The sequence below is a fragment of the Cherax quadricarinatus genome, chromosome 23 (genome assembly GCF_038502225.1).
Source record: "Cherax quadricarinatus isolate ZL_2023a chromosome 23, ASM3850222v1, whole genome shotgun sequence".
Taxonomy (NCBI): domain Eukaryota; kingdom Metazoa; phylum Arthropoda; class Malacostraca; order Decapoda; family Parastacidae; genus Cherax; species Cherax quadricarinatus.
The window spans coordinates 2451622-2472094 of NC_091314.1; the positions used below are offsets into that span (position 1 = coordinate 2451622).

The 20473-nt window shown below is 47.2% G+C and overlaps 1 protein-coding gene across 1 annotated transcript in view; it reads left to right on the plus strand.

Annotated features, from left to right (window-relative positions):
* Positions 1-20055, plus strand: part of LOC128685813 (uncharacterized) — a 154819-nt gene extending 134764 nt beyond the window's left edge. The window contains exons 10-11 of the mRNA XM_070087773.1: positions 4021-4142; positions 18892-20055. Coding sequence (XP_069943874.1) covers positions 4021-4142; positions 18892-19623 — 854 coding nt within the window. The 3' untranslated portion in view covers positions 19624-20055. The remainder of the gene's footprint in view (positions 1-4020; positions 4143-18891) is intronic.
* The last annotated feature ends 418 nt before the right edge of the window (positions 20056-20473 follow it).

Consider the following 20473-nt stretch of genomic DNA (forward strand, 5'->3'; position numbering starts at 1 on the left):
TAGTGCTTCATGTCTCTCCTTTTTTAAAGATTGGGACTACATTTGCTGTCTTCCATGCCTCAGGCAATCTCCCTGTTTCGATAGATGTATTGAATATTGTTGTTAGGGGTACACATAGCGTCTCTGCTCCCTCTCTCAATACCCATGGGGAGATGTTATCTGGCCCCATTGCCTTTGAGGTATCTAACTCACTCAGAAGCCTGTTCACTTCTTCCTCGGTTGTGTGCACTGTGTCCAGCACTTGGTGGTGTACCCCACCTCTCCGTCTTTCTGGAGCCCCTTCTGTCTCCTCTGTGAACACTTCTTTGAATCTCTTGTTGAGTTCCTCACATACTTCACTGTCATTTCTTGTTGTCTCTCCTCCTTCCTTCCTTAACCTGATTACCTGGTCCTTGACTGTTGTTTTCCTCCTGATGTGGCTGTACAACAGTTTCGGGTCAGATTTGGCTTTCGCTGCTATGTCATTTTCATATTGTCTTTGGGCCTCCCTTCTTATCTGTGCATATTCGTTTCTGGCTCTACGACTGCTCTCCTTATTCTCCTGGGTCCTTTGCCTTCTACATTTCTTCCATTCCCTAGCACACTTGGTTTTTGCCTCCCTGCACCTTTGGGTAAACCATGGGCTCATCCTGGCTTTTTCATTATTCCTGTTACCCTTGGGTACAAACCTCTCCTCAGCCTCCTTGCATTTTGTTGCTGTGTGTGTGTGTGTGTGTGTGTGTGTGTGTGTGTGTGTGTGTGTTTGGGGGGGGGGGAGAGGGTGCGTGTGGACGTGTGAGGTAGTGTGTGTGTGGGGGGGGTGAGGGTGCGTGTGGACGTGTGATGTAGTGTGTGCGTGTGTGTGGGGGGTGAGGGTGCGTGTGGACGTGTGAGGTAGTGTGTGTGTGTGGGGGGTGAGGGTGCGTGTGGACGTGTGAGGTAGTATGTGTGTGTGGGGGGGTGAGGGTGCGTGTGGACGTGTGAGGTAGTGTGTGTGTGTGGGGGGGTAAGGGTGCGTGTGGACGTGTGAGGTAGTGTGTGTGTGGGGGGTGAGAGTGCGTGTGGACGTGTGAGGTAGTGTGTGTGTGTGGGGGGTGAGGGTGCGTGTGGACGTGTGAGGTAGTGTGTGTGTGGGGGGTGAGGGTGCGTGTGGACGTGTGAGGTAGTGTGTGTGTGGGGGGTGAGGGTGCGTGTGGACGTGTGAGGTAGTGTGTGTGGGGGGGTGAGGGTGCGTGTGGACGTGTGAGGTAATGTGTGTGTGGGGGTGAGGGTGCGTGTGGACGTGTGAGGTAGTGTGTGTGTGTGTGGGGGTGAGGGTGCGTGTGGACGTGTGAGGTAGTGTGTGTGTGGGGGGTGAGGGTGCGTGTGGACGTGTGAGGTAGTGTGTGTGTGTAGGGGTGAGGGTGCGTGTGGATGTGTGAGGTAGTGTGTGTGTGGGGGGTGAGCGTGCGTGTGGACGTGTGAGGTAGTGTGTGTGTGTGGGGGTGAGGGTGCGTGTGGACGTGTGAGGTAGTGTGTGTGTGGGGGGGTGAGGGTGCGTGTGGACGTGTGAGGTAGTGTGAGTGTGTGTGGGGGTGAGGGTGCGTGTGGACGTGTGAGGTAGTGTGTGTGTGTGGGGTGTGAGGGTGCGTGTGGACGTGTGAGGTAGTGTGTGTGTGTGGGGTGTGAGGGTGCGTGTGGACGTGTGAGGTAGTGTGTGTGTGGGGGGTGAGAGTGCGTGTGGACGTGTGAGGTAGTGTGTGTGTGGGGGGTAAGAGTGCGTGTGGACGTGTGAGGTAGTGTGTGTGTGGGGTGTGAGGGTGCTTGTGGACGTGTGAGGTAGTGTGTGTGTGGGGGGTGAGAGTGCGTGTGGACGTGTGAGGTAGTGTGTACTCACCTATTTGTACTCACCTATTTGTGGTTGCAGGGGTCGAGTCCTAGCTCCTGGCCCCGCCTCTTCACCGGTTGCTACTAGGCCCTCTCTCTCCCCGCTCCATGAGCTTTATCAAACCTCGTCTTAAAACTGTGTATGGTTCCTGCCTCCACTACGTCATTTTCTAGGCTATTCCACTGCCTTACAACTCTATGACTGAAGAAATACTTCCTACTATCTCTGTGACTCATTTGTGTCTTCAACTTCCAATTGTGGCCTCTTGTTTCTGTGTCCCCTCCCTGGAACATCCTGTCCTTGTCCACCTTGTCTATTCCACGCAGTATTTTATATGTCGTTATCATGTCTCCCCTGACCCTCCTGTCCTCCAGTGTCGTCAGGCCGATTTCCCTTAATCTTTCTTCATAGGACATTTCCCTTAGCTCTGGAACTAACCTTGTTGCAAACCTTTGTACTTTCTCTAGTTTCTTGACGTGCTTTATCAAGTGCGGGTTCCAAACAGGTGCTGCATACTCCAGTATGGGCCTGACATACACGGTGTACAGTGTCTTGAATGATTCCTTACTAAGGTGTCGGAATGCTGTTCTCAGGTTTGCCAGGCGCCCATATGCTGCAGCAGTTATCTGATTGATGTGTGCTTCCGGAGACATGCTCGGTGTTATACTCACCCCAAGATCTTTCTCCTTGAATGAGGTTTGCAGTCTTTGGCCACCTAGCCTATACTCTGTCTGTGGTCTTCTGTGCCCTTCCCCTATCTTCATGACTTTGCATTTGGCAGGATTAAATTCGAGAAGCCATTTGCTGGACCAGGTGTCCAGTCTGTCCAGGTCTCTTTGAAGTCCTGCCTGGTCCTCATCAGATTTAATTCTCCTCATTAACTTCACATCATCTGCAAACAGGGACACTTCTGAGTCTAACCCTTCCGTCATGTCGTTCACATATACCAAAAATAGCACTGGTCCTAGGACCGACCCCTGTGGGACCCCGCTCGTCACAGGTGCCCACTGTGATACATCATTACGTACCATGACTCGTTGTTGCCTCCTGTTATATGCGCCTGATGCTCTAGCTTCTGCACTAATCTCTTGTGAGGAACTGTGTCAAAGGCCTTCTTGCAGTGTGTGTGTGTGTGTGTGTGTGTGTGTGTGTGTGTGTGTGTGTGTGTGAGTGTGTGTGGGGGGGTGAGGGTGCGTGTGGACGTGTGAGGTAGTGTGTGTGTGTGGGGGGTGAGGGTACGTGTGGACGTGTGAGGTAGTGTGTGTGGGGGGGGGGGTGAGGGTGCGTGTGGACTTGTGGGGTAGTGTGTGTGCGTGGGGGGGTGAGGGTGCGTGTGGACGTGTGAGGTAGTGTGTGTGTGTGGGGGGGTGAGGGTGCGTGTGGACGTGTGAGGTTGTGTGTGTGTGGGGGGGTGAGGGTGCGTGTGGACGTGTGAGGTAGTGTGTGTGTGTGGGGGGGTGAGGGTGCGTGTGGACGTGTGAGGTAGTGTGTGTGTGTGGGGGGTGAGGGTGCGTGTGGACGTGTGAGGTAGTGTGTGTAGGGGGTGAGGGTGCGTGTGGACTTGTGAGGTAGTGTGTGTGTGGGGGGTGAGGGTGCGTGTGGACGTGTGAGGTAGTGTGTGTGTGTGTGTGTGTGTGTGTGTGTGTGTGTGTGTGTGTGTGTGTGTGTGTGTGTGTGTGTGAGGGTGTACCAGTATAGCAACACAGTAAGCTGGGTGTGTGGGTGTGTGAGGGTGTATCAATATAGCAACACAGTAAGCTGGGTGTGTGGGTGTGTGAGGGTGTACCAGTATAGCAACACAGTAAGCTGGGTGTGTGGGTGTGTGAGGGTGTATCAATATAGCAACACAGTAAGCTGGGTGTGTCGGTGTGTGAGGGTGTATCAATATAGCAACACAGTAAGCTGGGTGTGGGAGGAGACATGTGGGTACCGTGCTGTACTTTCCTTCTCCATTACCACTGTGGCGACTTAAAAAAAACGACTTCCTGATACCTTGTCTATGCATTAAAACTATTTTTAATTTCGCCTTTCATCTCCGGTAGGTGTGGTAGCTAGTACACGCCATTTTGGAATTTTTTTACTAAGTGACCTGGTACTAGTGAGTTTTTTTGACCTGACTTTACTAGTCATAGTTCCTTTTCGTTTTTTGGCTAATAGCTCGTACCCTTCCGCAGGTTTCATGTCGCCACAAGAGGAGCCGCATGCGCTGGAGGAGACGACCTCCATGGAGGCGGTCGTAAGGGACTATGGCAGGAGTGACCTGACTCCAGAGTGTGTGACCCAACCTGTGGCTCTGGTCAGTGTCAGAACCGTCGGAGACGAGACGCAGGCCTAAGGCCTAAGGCAGCGCCTACCATCTGAGAATAATTTTTTTTGATCTTTCCTCCAGTTCGTCTTTCTTGATTACCCATCATTTTTTCCCTTACACGTACGAATAGTGGCTTCGTCAGTCCAATACAGAGAAGAATAGTTGAAGATCAGGGGGAGCTGGAGGTAATCAGTCCCTCATTCTGGAATCGGTGTGATCAGACCACCAGTTTTGATAAGAATACAGAATACAGCCCCTTCTTCAAGCATATACTGTATTCTTATCAAGACTGATGGACTAATCACATCGATTCCAGGCTGAGGGACTGATTACGTCCAACTCCCCCTGATCTTCAACCATTCTTCTCTGTATTGGACTGACGAAGCCACTGGATGGCGAAACGTTTACAAGTGTTGCACAATGTCTGAGTTATCAGCCAGTACTCTGACTCGCTTCACAACTGTCCAAACACTCCTCTCATCAACACAAATTCTGATGTAAGGTATTGACATAAGCAAATATTTACAAAATATCCTTAATTTTTACCTATTCGACTCTGCCTGGATAACCTACATTTTTGTGGCCCTGGAGCTAGAACTTTACGGGGTCACCATGGCAACCAAAAACGGCTTGCCTATATGATACTTCAACAATCTTCTTATCTTTATTCTATTATTTTGTTTTGTATTGCACTATATTATTAATATTATTTTTTAAAAATCCTTCTCATACAGTAGACCCAAAATTTATAAACAGTGTGGACTAAAGTGGCTTCAGGGGCCCCTCCGGGATTAGGGGCCCTGAACCTTAAACTTCAAGGGCCCCCTCTGGGATTAGAGAGATCCTGAAGCTTAAACTTCATTAGTTTCATGATAGATCCGTCCGTGTGTGTCCAGAAACCTTCAGGCAAAACAGTCTGGTCCCACTCACCTACACTTACCGTCCGGCGTATAAGGCGCATGAGATTCTTGATTTCATCGTTCACCTTGATGTATCTGCATCAAGACACTTCTGATTGTTACAGATTACAAGGATTTACTGCAATATTGTATCAAGGCACCTTTGCCTGCTCTTCACAGAGGATGTAATCCCCGTTAATCTCATTGTCCTGGATTAATTTAATCCCCTCCTCCAAAGTACTTTTAAGAAAACTTCATTAGTCTTGACGTAAGAGAGGCAATTACGTTATAAACTTTGATAATAAATACAAACAACTTAGTTTAGAAAGATATGAGAGTAAATGCAAGCAAATAGAAAACGTTTCGGTCCTGAGCGTCGCTCAGACTCCAACAACACAATTGTCTTCAATGAAGGTCACTAAGCAACACTAATACCTCACTGTCCACTTACATATACTGTCTTTTTAACTTCTGTATGTTACAAGTGATCAAGGTCACAGGGCCGAAAAGCTGTCTAATATTTGCTAGTATTCACTCATTTCTTTCTAAACCAGTTTATACTCTTATCAACGATTCTTCTAAGAGAGGACTTACGGTGTGATCCTCATCTGAGCTGAGTGTGGGAGGACTGAGACAAGTGTACTCACCTATTTGTACTCACCTATTTGTGGTTGCAGGGGTCGAGTCTTAGCTCCTGGCCCCGCCTCTTCACCGGTTGCTACTGGGCCCTCTCTCTCCCCGCTCCATGAGCTTTATCAAACCTCGTCTTAAAACTGTGTATGGTTCCTGCCTCCACTACGTCATTTTCTAGGCTATTCCACTGCCTTACAACTCTATGACTGAAGAAATACTTCCTAATATCTCTCTGACTCATTTGTGTCTTCAACTTCCAATTGTGGCCTCTTGTTTCTGTGTCCCCTCCCTGGAACATCCTGTCTATAACTGTCTTTATTATCTTTCACAATAAAGGTACCCAGGCGTTGTTCAAGTGCCTTGTTAATCTGCTTATCGGTATTGTATACTGTTTTTGTAATAATAATTATGGAGGGGGAGGAGGATCCTTTGTTATGATGACACTGAGCCATTGTTAAGTGATCGGTCCAATAGGTTAGTGACTTTTTCCACTGCAGAACGAAGGGTCGAACCTCCACCACACTGTGTGGCAAGAAGGCACTAGTTAGTCTTTTCAAGATTTATGCACTGATTACATCGACTCCAGGCTGAGGGACAGATTACCTCAGAATCCTTCTGATCTTCTCCATTCTTCTGTGTATGGACTGATGAAGCCACTGTGTGGCGAAACGTTTCCTCAAGAAATATACCCAAGTGTTGCTCATGTGTCTAATTTATCAACTCGTCAAATGTTGACATGAACACCATGGGATGTGCTGAACCCACGCCAGTGGGTTGGGATTCCTCCTCCTCCTGGTACTCAGGAGGACCTGTGGTATCCAGTACCATGTGTACACACTTATGAACAGTTCAGGACATTACTGAGAGGAAACATTTCTCCACGAGCGTCATCTCGAGTCCCTCAGTCGTGTCCACCATTGATCCAAGGGGCTGCTAACACACTATAGATTTCCAATACCCGAGTCCTCCATTATATATAATTTTCTTTATATTGAAATATTCCTTCATGTGAAGCTGATTCAGAGCAACAGAAATCTTTGCAACGAAGACAGGATGAAAGTTCTGAATTTACTGCCTCTGGAGAGACGTAGAATTTGTGATTATTGTTATTATAACAAAACTGAAGTGTACAAGGACTGAAGTGTACAAGGCCTGAAGTGTACAAGGCCTGAAGTGTACAAGGACTGAGGGAACAAGTGGAAAGCTGGATTGAAGGGGATGTAAATACAGTACTGAAAATATCTAACCAAGACAGGACTCGCGGTAATGAACCCAAAGTTGGACAGATTTAGATTTAGAAAGGATATATGGAGGTAGTGCTTTGGCAGTTGAGTTGTAGATGAGTGGCACAAACTCCCAAGTAGCGTCAGTGAAACCAGAACTTCAAGTAGCTTTAAGAACAGATTGTACAGGAAGAATAATAATTAAAACTCACAATACTATCGATGGAACAATACACAACCAGCACTTAGGAGACTGAAACGTATGTCGATGTTTCGGTCTAACTTGGATCGGTGATGTGTAAGCTGGACCTGCCTAGCATGGGCCAGTAGGCCTGCTGCAGTGCCACCACATCCTTACGTTCTTGTGGTATATTCAAGTGTTATACCTCCAGGTATACTTGCCACAGGTATATCCCCTCAAGTATACTACACAGCATTACTCGGATAAATGTTTTGTATCCAGACTCTTTAACCAATGTCAATACAATATTACTTACAGTAAACCTCACATAATATAGACAGGTACTGGGATAATATGAGATGTATTCTTAATATGTGGCTCATTTGCACTCTCTCGCATACACTCTTTCATACACTCTCGCATACACTCTGTCGCATACACTCCCTCATTCTTGCATACACACTTTCTCACATACACTTGCATACACTCCCTCATTCTTACATACACACTTTCTCACATACACTTGCATACACTCCCTCATTCTTACATACACACTTTCTCACATACACTTGCATACACTCCCTCATTCTTACATACACACTTTCTCACATACACTTGCATACACTCCCTCATTCTTGCATACACACTTTCTCACATACACTTGCATACACTCCCTCATTCTTACATACATACTTTCTCACATACACTTGCATACACTCCCTCATTCTTACATACACACTTTCTCACATACACTTGCATACACTCCCTCATTCTTACATACATACTTTCTCACATACACTTGTATACACTCCCTCATTCTTACATACACACTTTCTCACATACACTTGCATACACTCCCTCATTCTTACATACACACTTTCTCACATACACTTACATACACTCCCTCTCTTTCACATACACTCTTATGTTTTGAAATCCTTACTTTTATCAACAAAAGTGTCGTACGATGTATTGTTTATGTTCTTTAATTCATTTTCATTATGTGTTTATTATATTATGTATTTTTTTCTATAATTGTATGCTGTATAATACACTTTTGTATCAATATTTGACTGAGTATTATTTGTGTGTGTGTGTATGTACATGAGTGTACTCACCTGTATGTGGCTGTAGGGGTTGAATCACAGCTCCTGTGTGTGTGTGTGTACTTACCTATATGTGGTTGCAGGTGTCAAGTCACAGCTCCTGTGACTCGACTGCCACTGGATTCTCTCCTGGTTGTTTAACCACTAATTGCATGAATTATTAAAGGTATGAATGGATTTTGCCTCCACCCCTTTGATACTCAGACTGTTCCACTTTCTAACCACTCTGAGGCCGAAAAATACTTCTTAACATCCCTACAACTCATCCGTTTTTTTAACTTCCCATTCTACCCTTGTGTGCCTGTTTCCATCCTCATGAAAATTCTGTCCCTGTACATCCTGTCAGTTCCCACGAGTGTATTGTGATTGATTTTCATAGATACAGACATACCTTATCATATATATATATATATATATATATATATATATATATATATATATATATATATATATATATATATATATATATATATATATATATATATATATATTATTTATCACACTGGCCGATTCCCACCAAGGCAGGGTGGCCCGAAAAAGAAAAACTTTCACCAACATTCACTCCATCATTGTCTTGCCAGAAGGGTGCTTTACACTACAGTTTTTAAACTGCAACATTAACACCCCTCCTTCAGAGTGCAGGCACTGTATATATATATATATATATATATATATATATATATATATATAGAGAGAGAGAGAGAGAGAGAGAGAGAGAGAGAGGAGTTAGTAGATGGGGAGATGGAGGTATTGGGTAGATAGCGAGAATATTTTGAGGAACTTTTAAATGTTGACGAAGAAAGGGAGGCAGTAATTTTATGCACTGGCCAGGGAGGTATACCATCTTTTAGGAGTGAAGAAGAGCAAAATGTAAGTGTGGTGGAGGTACGTGAGGCATTACGTAGAATGAAAGGGGGTAAAGCAGATGGAACTGATGGGATCATGACAGAAATGTTAAAAGCAGGCGGAGATATAGTGTTGGAGTGGTTGGTATTTTTGTTTAATAAATGTATGAAAGAGGGGAAGGTACCTAGGGATTGGCGGAGAGCATGTATAGTCCCTTTATATAAAGGGAAAGGGGATAAAAGAGATTGTAAAAATTATAGAGGAATAAGTTTACTGAGTATACCAGGAAAAGTGTATGGTAAGGTTATAATTGAAAGAATTAGAGGTAAGACAGAATGTAGGATTGCGGATGAGCAAGGAGGTTTCAGAGTGGGTAGGGGATGTGTAGATCAAGTGTTTACATTGACGGATATATGTGAACAGTATTTAGATAAAGGTAGGGAAGTTTTTATTGCATTTATGGATTTAGAAAAGGCATATGATAGAGTGGATAGAGGAGCAATGTGGCAGATGTTGCAAGTATATGGAATAGGTGGTAAGTTACTAAATGCTGTAAAGAGCTTTTATGAGGATAGTGAGGCTCAGGTTAGGGTGTGTAGAAAAGAGGGAGAATACTTCCCGGTAAAAGTAGGTCTTAGACAGGGATGTGTAATGTCACCATGGTTGTTTAATATATTTATAGATGGGGTTGTAAAAGAAGTAAATGCTAGGGTGTTCGGGAGAGGGGTGGGATTAAATTATGGGGAATTAAATACAAAATGGTAAGTGACACAGTTACTTTTTGCTGATGATACTGTGCTTATGGGAGATTCTAAAGAAAAATTGCAAAGGTTAGTGGATGAGTTTGAGAATGTGTGTAAAGGTAGAAAGTTGAAAGTGAACATAGAAAAGAGTAAGGTGATGAGGGTATCAAATGATTTAGATAAAGAAAAATTGGATATCAAATTGGGGAGGAGGAGTATGGAAGAAGTGAATGTTTTCAGATACTTGGGAGTTGACGTGTCGGCGGATGGATTTATGAAGGAAGAGGTTGATCATGGAATTGATGAGGGAAAAAAGGTGAGTGGTGCGTTGAGGTATATGTGGAGACAAAAAAACGTTATCTATGGAGGCAAAAAAGGGAATGTATGAAAGTATAGTAGTACCAACACTCTTATATGGGTGTGAAGCTTGGGTGGTAAATGCAGCAGCGAGGAGGCATTTGGAGGCAGTGGAGATGTCCTGTCTAAGGGCAATGTGTGGTGTAAATATTATGCAGAAAATTCGGAGTGTGGAAATTAGGAGAAGGTGTGGAGTTAATAAAAGCATTAGTCAGAGGGCAGAAGAGGGGTTGTTGAGGTGGTTTGGTCATTTAGAGAGAATAGGTCAAAGTAGAATGACATGGAGAGCATATAAATCTGTAGGGGAAGGAAGATGGGGTTGGGGTCGTCCTCGAAAAGGTTGGACGGAGGGAGTAAAGGAGGTTTTGTGAGCGAGGGGCTTGGACTTCCAGCAAGCATGCGTGCGCGTGTTAGATAGGAGTGAATGGAGACAAATGGTATTTGGGGCCTGATGAGCTGTTGGAGTGTGAGCAATATTTAGTGAAGGGATTCAGGGAAACCGGTTATTTTTATATAGCCAGACTTGAGTCCTGGAAATGGGAAGTACAATGCCTGCACTTTAAAGGAGGGGTTTGGGATATTAGCAGTTTGGAGGGATATGTTGTGTATCTTTATAAGTATATGCTTCTAATCTGTTGTGTTCTGAGCACATCTGCAAAAACAGTGATTATGTGTGAGTGTGGTGAAAGTGTTGAATGATGATGAAGGTATTTTCTTTTTGGGGATTTTTTCTTTCTTTTTGGGTCACCCTGCCTCGGTGGGAGATGGCCGACTTGTTAAAAATATATATATATTATATATATATATATATATATATATATATATATATATATATATATATATATATATATATATATATATATATATATATGAGAGCGAGTGGAGGCAAGTGGTTTTTTATGACTTGATGTGCTGTTGGAGTGTTAGCAAAGTAACATTTATGAAGGGATTCAGGGAAACTGGCTAGCCGGAATTGAGTCCTGGAGGTGGGAGGTACAGTGCATGCACTCTGAAGGAAGAGTGGGGATATTTGCAGTTTTGAATTGTAGTATTTGAGATGTTCTGGCAAGACAGTGACGGAGTGAGAGATGGTGGAAGTGTTTCTTCTCTTTTGGGTTACCACCCTGTCTCGGTGGGAAATAGCCAGTGTTGAAAAGATATTGATATTTGCACACCCATTTACATGTATGAAAATACAAATACAGTAGAGTTACACACACACACACACACACACACACACACACACATAACAAGTATTCACACTGCGCATTTTCAATAAAACACAAATGAAATTCTATTTTCCATTATCACATTGCACGAGGAAACCAACAATACATGCTGCACCATGCCGTAACTTTTGGAAAAATAAACCTGGGCCCATGTTGCATGCCAATTCACATTAGAACATTGTGGGATACTGTCAACCCTCACCCATGCAGCATGCTACTGCATGTACATATCCAATATTTGCTCAACCATGTGTTATTCAATCGATTTTTAATCTTTTCATCAACCCTCTTGTTTCTGGGCATTAACCAAGGCACCCAAGAGGAATGCTATTCATGTCAGAGGTGCTAAGCAGAAAATAAAATGTAAAATTCTGATGCTTTCTTAGGAAATTTAGATATTAGAAGTGTGAAGATGGGAAGGTTCAAGTCTTTATTCCCATTAGTCACTGTAATTTACACATTTCCGTGCCTTTAACAGTTATTTACCCACCACTGCTATATTTATACAATTGTTATATATGCTGTCGATTGATAATAAAATGTGAAAAAGTTAACCAGAAAATTATGTTGTAACAATATAATTGGATTGTGAAGCAGCCATGTTGTTCTTGTTGTTAAGGGTTGCCACAGTTTACACCTTACTGATCATGACCAACTGTCCAAACCACTGGATGAAGGGCTTGGACAGCTCAAGCCGTGTAGCCCTTAATATCCAACGATCACCACCACTACCACACTTAGAGTTACCATAAAAATGCATTTTTTGGTTACTACCTCATCAAATGCATTCATCTTTATTATATATATTTGTCTGGGCTATCAATAAGGAACAGCAACTAGAATTTTAGTCAAGCTGTTGGTTTTGACATCTTGAACAATTTTCAAAAATTTGTTTTGCATTTTTGGAGGTTGCAGGAACGTAACCCTATTTTACCGAAAGTTCTTCACTTCGTATAACACAAGTTTCTTGTAAAATGCAGTTTTCAGGACAGTAATCACTGTTTTACATGCATACACACATTATATATATATATATATATATATATATATATATATATATATATATATATATATATATATATATATATAAATATATATATATATATATATATATATATATATATATATATATATATATATATATATATATATATATATTTATTTATAATGTGTGTGTTTGTATGGACAGAGAGAGAGAGCTGACATCGTCTTAGCTCCACTTGAGTAACAATTTCTTGGTCCTCCATGTTCCCTCCTCAACACTCTGTCCCTTGGCACTTCCTTGGCACTTCCCTGGCACTTCCCTGGCACTTCGCTGCTGTAACTCCCTCGTCTGGCTGCCTCTAACCTGCCCAGCAACACTCCAGTAATCTGGACGAGTGTGTGAGCCAGACGGTTGCAGCTTTTATGATGTTTTACAAACGATAAAGCAGACCAACCTGCAGTGAGGAAGACTGTGGGAGGGTGGTGAGGAAGACTGTGGGAGGGTAGTGAGGAAGACTGTGGGAGGGTGGTGAGGAAGACTGTGGGAGGGTAGTGAGGAAGACTGTGGGAGGGTGGTGAGGAAGACTGTGGGAGGGTAGTGAGGAAGACTGTGGGAGGGTGGTGAGGAAGACTGTGGGAGGGTAGTGTGGAAGATTGTGGGAGGGTAGTGAGGAAGACTGTGGGAGGGTGGTGAGGAAGACTGTGGGAGGGTGGTGAGGAAGACTGTGGGAGGGTAGTGAGGAAGACTGTGGGAGGGTGGTGAGGAAGACTGTGGGAGGGTAGTGAGGAAGACTGTGGGAGGGTGGTGAGGAAGACTGTGGGAGGGTGGTGAGGAAGACTGTGGGAGGGTGGTGAGGAAGACTGTGGGAGGGTAGTGAGGAAGACTGTGGGAGGGTAGTGAGGAAGACTGTGGGAGGGTGGTGAGGAAGACTGTGGGAGGGTGGTGAGGAAGATTGTGGGAGGGTAGTGAGGAAGACTGTGGGAGGGTGGTGAGGAAGACTGTGGGAGGGTAGTGTGGAAGACTGTGGGAGGGTGGTGAGGAAGACTGTGGGAGGGTAGTGTGGAAGACTGTGGGAGGGTGGTGAGGAAGATTGTGGGAGGGTAGTGAGGAAGACTGTGGGAGGGTGGTGAGGAAGACTGTGGGAGGGTGGTGAGGAAGATTGTGGGAGGGTAGTGAGGAAGACTGTGGGAGCGTGGTGAGGAAGACTGTGGGAGGGTAGTGTGGAAGACTGTGGGAGGGTGGTGAGGAAGATTGTGGGAGGGTAGTGTGGAAGACTGTGGGAGGGTAGTGAGGAAGACTGTGGGAGGGTGGTGAGGAAGATTGTGGGAGGGTAGTGAGGAAGACTGTGGGAGGGTGGTGAGGAAGACTGTGGGAGGGTAGTGTGGAAGACTGTGGGAGGGTAGTGAGGAAGACTGTGGGAGGGTAGTGAGGAAGATTGTGGGAGGGTAGTGTGGAAGAATGTGGGAGGGTAGTGAGGAAGACTGTGGGAGGGTGGTGAGGAAGACTGTGGGAGGGTGGTGAGGAAGACTGTGGGAGGGTGGTGAGGAAGACTGTGGGAGGGTGGTGAGGAAGACTGTGGGAGGGTAGTGAGGAAGACTGTGGGAGGGTAGTGAGGAAGACTGTGGGAGGGTGGTGAGGAAGACTGTGGGAGGGTGGTGAGGAAGACTGTGGGAGGGTAGTGAGGAAGACTGTGGGAGGGTGGTGAGGAAGACTGTGGGAGGGTGGTGAGGAAGACTGTGGGAGGGTAGTGAGGAAGACTGTGGGAGGGTGGTGAGGAAGATTGTGGGAGGGTAGTGTGGAAGATTGTGGGAGGGTAGTGAGGAAGACTGTGGGAGGGTAGTGAGGAAGACTGTGGGAGGGTGGTGTGGAAGATTGTGGGAGGGTAGTGAGGAAGACTGTGGGAGGGTGGTGAGGAAGACTGTGGGAGGGTGGTGAGGAAGACTGTGGGAGGGTGGTGAGGAAGACTGTGGGAGGGTGGTGAGGAAGACTGAGGAAGGGTGGTGAGGAAGATTGTGGGAGGGTAGTGTGGAAGATTGTGGGAGGGTAGTGAGGAAGACTGTGGGAGGGTAGTGAGGAAGACTGTGGGAGGGTGGTGAGGAAGACTGTGGGAGGGTAGTGAGGAAGACTGTGGGAGGGTGGTGAGGAAGACTGTAGGAGGGTGGTGAGGAAGACTGTGGGAGGGTAGTGAGGAAGATTATGGTGGGTGGTGAGGAAGACTGTGGGAGGGTAGTGAGGAAGACTGTGGGGGGGGGGTGAGGAAGACTGTGGGAGGGTAGTGAGGAAGACTGTGTGAGGGTGGTGAGGAAGACTGTGGGAGGGTAGTGTGGAAGACTGTGGGAGGGTGGTGAGGAAGATTGTGGGAGGGTAGTGAGGAAGACAGTGGGAAGGTAGTGAGGAAGACTGTGGGAGGGTGGTGAGGAAGACTGTGGGAGGGTAGTGTGGAAGACTGTAGGAGGGTAGTGAGGAAGACTGTGGGAGGGTGGTGAGGAAGACTGTGGGAGGGTAGTGAGGAAGACTGTGGGAGGGTGGTGAGGCAGACTGTGGGAAGGTAGTGAGGAAGACTGTGGGAGGGTAGTGAGGAAGACTGTGGGAGGGTAGTGAGGAAGACTGTGGGAGGGTGGTGAGGAAGACTGTGGGAGGGTAGTGAGGAAGACTGTGTTAGGGTAGTGAGGAAGACTGTGGGAGGGTGGTGAGGAAGATTGTGGGAGGGTAGTGTGGAAGATTGTGGGAGGGTAGTGAGGAAGACTGTGGGAGGGTAGTGAGGAAGACTGTGGGAGGGTGGTGTGGAAGATTGTGGGAGGGTAGTGAGGAAGACTGTGGGAGGGTGGTGAGGAAGACTGTGGGAGGGTGGTGAGGAAGACTGTGGGAGGGTGGTGAGGAAGACTGAGGAAGGGTGGTGAGGAAGATTGTGGGAGGGTAGTGTGGAAGATTGTCGGAGGGTAGTGAGGAAGACTGTGGGAGGGTAGTGAGGAAGACTGTGGGAGGGTAGTGAGGAAGACTGTGGGAGGGTGGTGAGGAAGACTGTGGGAGGGTAGTGAGGAAGACTGTGGGAGGGTGGTGAGGAAGACTGTAGGAGGGTGGTGAGGAAGACTGTGGGAGGGTAGTGAGGAAGACTGTGGGAGGGTGGTGAGGAAGACTGTGGGAGGGTGGTGAGGAAGACTGTGGGGGGGGTGAGGAAGACTGTGGGAGGGTAGTGAGGAAGACTGTGAGAGGGTGGTGAGGAAGACTGTGAGAATGTGGTGAGGAAGACTGTGGGAGGGTAGTGTGGAAGACTGTGGGAGGGTGGTGAGGAAGATTGTGGGAGGGTAGTGAGGAAGACAGTGGGAAGGTAGTGAGGAAGACTGTGGGAGGGTGGTGAGGAAGACTGTGGGAGGGTAGTGTGGAAGACTGTGGGAGGGTAGTGAGGAAGACTGTGGGAGGGTAGTGAGGAAGACTGTGGGAGGGTGGTGAGGAAGACTGGGAGGGTGGTGAGGAAGACTGTGGGAGGGTAGTGAGGAAGATTGTGGGAGGGTAGTGAGGAAGACTGTGGGAGGGTAGTGAGGAAGACTGTGGGAGGGTAGTGTGGAAGACTGTGGGAGGGTAGTGAGGAAGACTGTGGGAGGGTAGTGAGGAAGACTGTGGGAGGGTAGTGAGGAAGACTGTGGGAGGGTGGTGAGGAAGACTGTGGGAGGGTGGTGAGGAAGACTGTGGGAGGGTAGTGAGGAAGACTGTGGGAGGGTGGTGAGGAAGACTGTGGGAGGGTAGTGAGGAAGACTGTGGGAGGGTAGTGTGGAAGACTGTGGGAGGGTGGTGAGGAAGACTGTGGGAGGGTAGTGAGGAAGACTGTGGGAGGGTAGTGAGGAAAACTGTGGGAGGGTAGTGAGGAAGACTGTGGGAGGGTGGTGAGGAAGACTGTGGGAGGGTAGTGAGGAAGACTGTGGGAGGGTGGTGAGGAAGACTGTGGGAGGGTAGTGAGGAAGACTGTGGGAGGGTAGTGAGGAAGACTGTGGGAGGGTTGTGAGGAAGACTGTGGGAGAGTAGTGAGGAAGAGTGTGGGAGGGTAGTGTGGAAGACTGTGGGAGGGTAGTGAGGAAGACTGTGGGAGGGTAGTGAGGAAGACTGTTGGAGGGTAGTGAGGAAGACTGTGGGAGGGTGGTGAGGAAGACTGTGGGAGGGTGGTGAGGAAGACTGTGGGAGAGTAGTGAGGAAGACTGTGGGAGGGTGGTGAGGAAGACTGTGGGAGGGTAGTGAGGAAGACTGTGGGAGGGTAGTGAGGAAGACTGTGGGAGGGTAGTGTGGAAGACTGTGGGAGGGTAGTGTGGAAGACTGTGGGAGGGTGGTGAGGAAGACTGTGGGAGGGTAGTGAGGAAGACTGTGGGAGGGTGGTGAGGCAGACTGTGGGAAGGTAGTGAGGAAGACTGTGGGAGGGTAGTGAGGAAGACTGTGGGAGGGTAGTGAGGAAGACTGTGGGAGGGTAGTGTGGAAGACTGTGGGAGGGTAGTGTGGAAGACTGTGGGAGGGTAGTGTGGAAGACTGTGGGAGGGTAGTGTGGAAGACTGTGGGAGGGTAGTGTGGAAGACTGTGGGAGGGTGGTGAGGAAGACTGTGGGAGGGTAGTGTGGAAGACTGTGGGAGGGTAGTGAGGAAGACTGTGGGAGGGTAGTGAGGAAGACTGTGGGAGGGTAGTGTGGAAGACTGTGGGAGGGTGGTGAGGAAGACTGTGGGAGGGTAGTGTGGAAGACTGTGGGAGGGTAGTGAGGAAGACTGTGGGAGGGTAGTTAGGAAGACTGTGGGAGGGTAGTGTGGAAGACTGTGGGAGGGTGGTGTGGAAGACTGTGGGAGGGTAGTGTGGAAGACTGTGGGAGGGTAGTGAGGAAGACTGTGGGAGGGTAGTGAGGAAGACTGTGGGAGGGTAGTGTGGAAGACTGTGGGAGGGTAGTGTGGAAGACTGTGGGAGGGTAGTGTGGAAGACTGTGGGAGGGTAGTGTGGAAGACTGTGGGAGGGTAGTGTGGAAGACTGTGAGAGGGTAGTGAGGAAGACTGTGGGAGGGTAGTGAGGAAGACTGTGGGAGGGTAGTGAGGAAGACTGTGGGAGGGTAGTGTGGAAGACTGTGGGAGGGTAGTGTGGAAGACTGTGGGAGGGTAGTGAGGAAGACTGTGGGAGGGTAGTGTGGAAGACTGTGGGAGGGTAGTGTGGAAGACTGTGGGAGGGTAGTGAGGAAGACTGTGGGAGGGTAGTGAGGAAGACTGTGGGAGGGTAGTGTGGAAGCCTGTGGGAGGGTGGTGAGGAAGACTGTGGGAGGGTAGCGAGGAAGACTGTGGGAGGGTAGCGAGGAAGACTGTGGGAGGGTAGTGAGGAAGACTGTGGGAGGGTAGTGTGGAAGACTGTGAGAGGGTAGTGAGGAAGACTGTAGGAGGGTAGTGTGGAAGCCTGTGGGAGGGTGGTGAGGAAGACTGTGGGAGGGTAGCGAGGAAGACTGTGGGAGGGTAGCGAGGAAGACTGTGGGAGGGTAGTGAGGAAGACTGTGGGAGGGTGGTGAGGAAGACTGTGGGAAGGTAGTGAGGAAGACTGTGGGAGGGTAGTGAGGAAGACTGTGGGAGGGTAGTGAGGAAGACTATGGGAGGGTAGTGAGGAAGACTGTGGGAGGGATAACAAGACACAATAACGTGGGTGCAACAATTTGCAACAAACACTCTTTAGAGAGTTTCGTTTCGGTCAGTCATGGACCATCATCAAGCACCGAGGCAGTAAATGGGAAAAAAATCAAAAGACAAATCAGAAAAGAGAGAATGAAGGCAGATCAAGTGGTGGAAAACAGCTGAGATGTTTACAAGCGGATATTTGACACTAATAACTGTGGTTCGAGCCTTCACAACACTTCCTAAATTATCAACAGGTGTTACACTACTGCCAAACGTGCCTCGCCATGCATTTTATTTGCTTATAACTGATTAAATATTCATCTACTTCACCCCTCCCTCTCAAGGAATGAACAAGGGATTGAACACGCAAGTCTGTTGTGCTCAGCACCGGAATGTAGGGGTTACAATAAGACACACAAGACCTTAATAAATTAGACGCATGTGCAGCACTTGGTTATCTTTACTGAGGAAACGTTTCGCCATACAGTGGCGTCATCAGTCCAGTACAAAGGAGAACTCTGAAGATCAGAAGAAGATTGAGGTAATCTGTCCCTCAGCCTGTAGTCGATGTAATCAGTCTATCGAATAAGATTGATGACTCATTGCCTCAATCTCCTTCTGATTTTCACAATTCTCATTTGTATGGACTGATGAAGCCACTGTGTGGCGAAACGTTTCCTCAATAAAGATACCCAAGATGTGTCTAATTTATCACCTTGTCGGTTCTCTGAACTACATCTGATTTCTTTTTACCTGTCTATGTGTCACCTATCATCTATTTCTTTAATCTCTCATGTTCTTGTTGACAAAGCGCAAGTGCGATCTGGACGTCAGAACTGATCAATATTTTTTATTTCCAGATTGTACATGAGTGTAGTTCTTCCCCGCCGTGGTCATAACATGTTCTTGTTCAGTTTCAGACTAACTTCTTGACTGGGAGTCACGGACTGACTGATGACTTCTGTGACCATAGTCAGGGATCACCTCATGACCTCGCAACTGACGACCTCTGCCATGGAATGCAAGGTGATGAGCCCTTCCATGACCTGCCGGATGGTGACCTCTGCCACGACCTACAGATTGTTGACTCCTGTTATGACCTCTCTGATGACCTACTGAATGCTGGAATCTTGGTGGAGACTTTTAACCCAGTGACCTGTCAGTCTGACCTCCTGTCTGGGACTCGCCTTGACAGTGAAATCCCAGAAAATTTCGACTCACTACCTTTCTCTGACAGCATCCCAGTGACTGACCTTACCGAGATTTACCAGACTTCGAGTCCGTCCTTAGTTATATTGGAGCCACTAACTCTGCCTCACCAGGGCACACTCCAGCTCCCGGTCCCTCTAGTTGAGGGCAGCATCCCCGTGGATGTCATTACCCCTGCTATGCCCCTTCAATACATTCCAGAGCCCTTCTTTTTAAACCTACCCTTCCAGATGGAGGATCAGCTGTCCTTAGGGTGTTCGGAGGGCGAGGAGGAAGTGGAGGAGGAGGAGCAAAATGATGATTGTTTAAATGTTCACGACGGAAGGGAGCAGTTGGAGAGTAGTAGATGTCTCTCCCAGGAACAACCCAGGTCTCTAAACGACAACTGGAGACTTGGAGATGGTCATGGACAAATCTTCCCAGCGTTCTCCCAGTAACACCAGAAATTGAAGACGTCGTCTTACGACATCTAATGTTTTTTAGTGATGTAGATTTTATATATAACCCATAACTTATAATACCAGACACAACACAATTACTGATACTACACACAAACAATAATACCAGACACAAAAAACACAGCCAATTCACAAGTCTCATAAGAAAACAAAAGGAAGAGAGCTACATTTAACATATATTATTGACCTGAACTTAGCTGTTTTCTAACCTCCTGATGTCGTGACCTGCGGTACCTCTCAAAACTTTAGGTCACTTTGCTGTTCACTGATGATGTCGTCCAGCCTCTGCTGGACTGACTGTTCTTTCCAGCACCACATACAGTGTTGTCTCAGTGTACCCTGCAACCACATTTAGTGCCTCGGAGACCTTCCTTCCAGTACATGTTCAGACCTTCCTTCCAGTACATGTTCAGACCTTCCTTCCAGTACATGTTCAGACCTTCCTTCCAGTATATGTTCAGACCTGCCTTCCAGTACATGTTCAGACCTTCCTTCCAGTACATGTTCAGACCTTCCTTCCAGTACATGTTCAGACCTGCCTTCCAGTACATGCTTAGACCTTCCTTCCAGTACATGTTCAGACCTTCCTTCCAGTATATGTTCAAACCTTCCTTCCAGCACATGTTCAGACCTTCCTTCCAGTACATGTTCAGACCTTCCTTCCAGTATATGTTCAGACCTTCCTTCCAGTACATGCTTAGACCTTCCTTCCAGTACATGTTCAGACCTTCCTTCCAGTACATGTTCAGACCTTCCTTCCAGTACATGCTCAGACCTTCCTTCCAGTATATGTTCAGACCTGCCTTACAGTACATGCTTAGACCTTCCT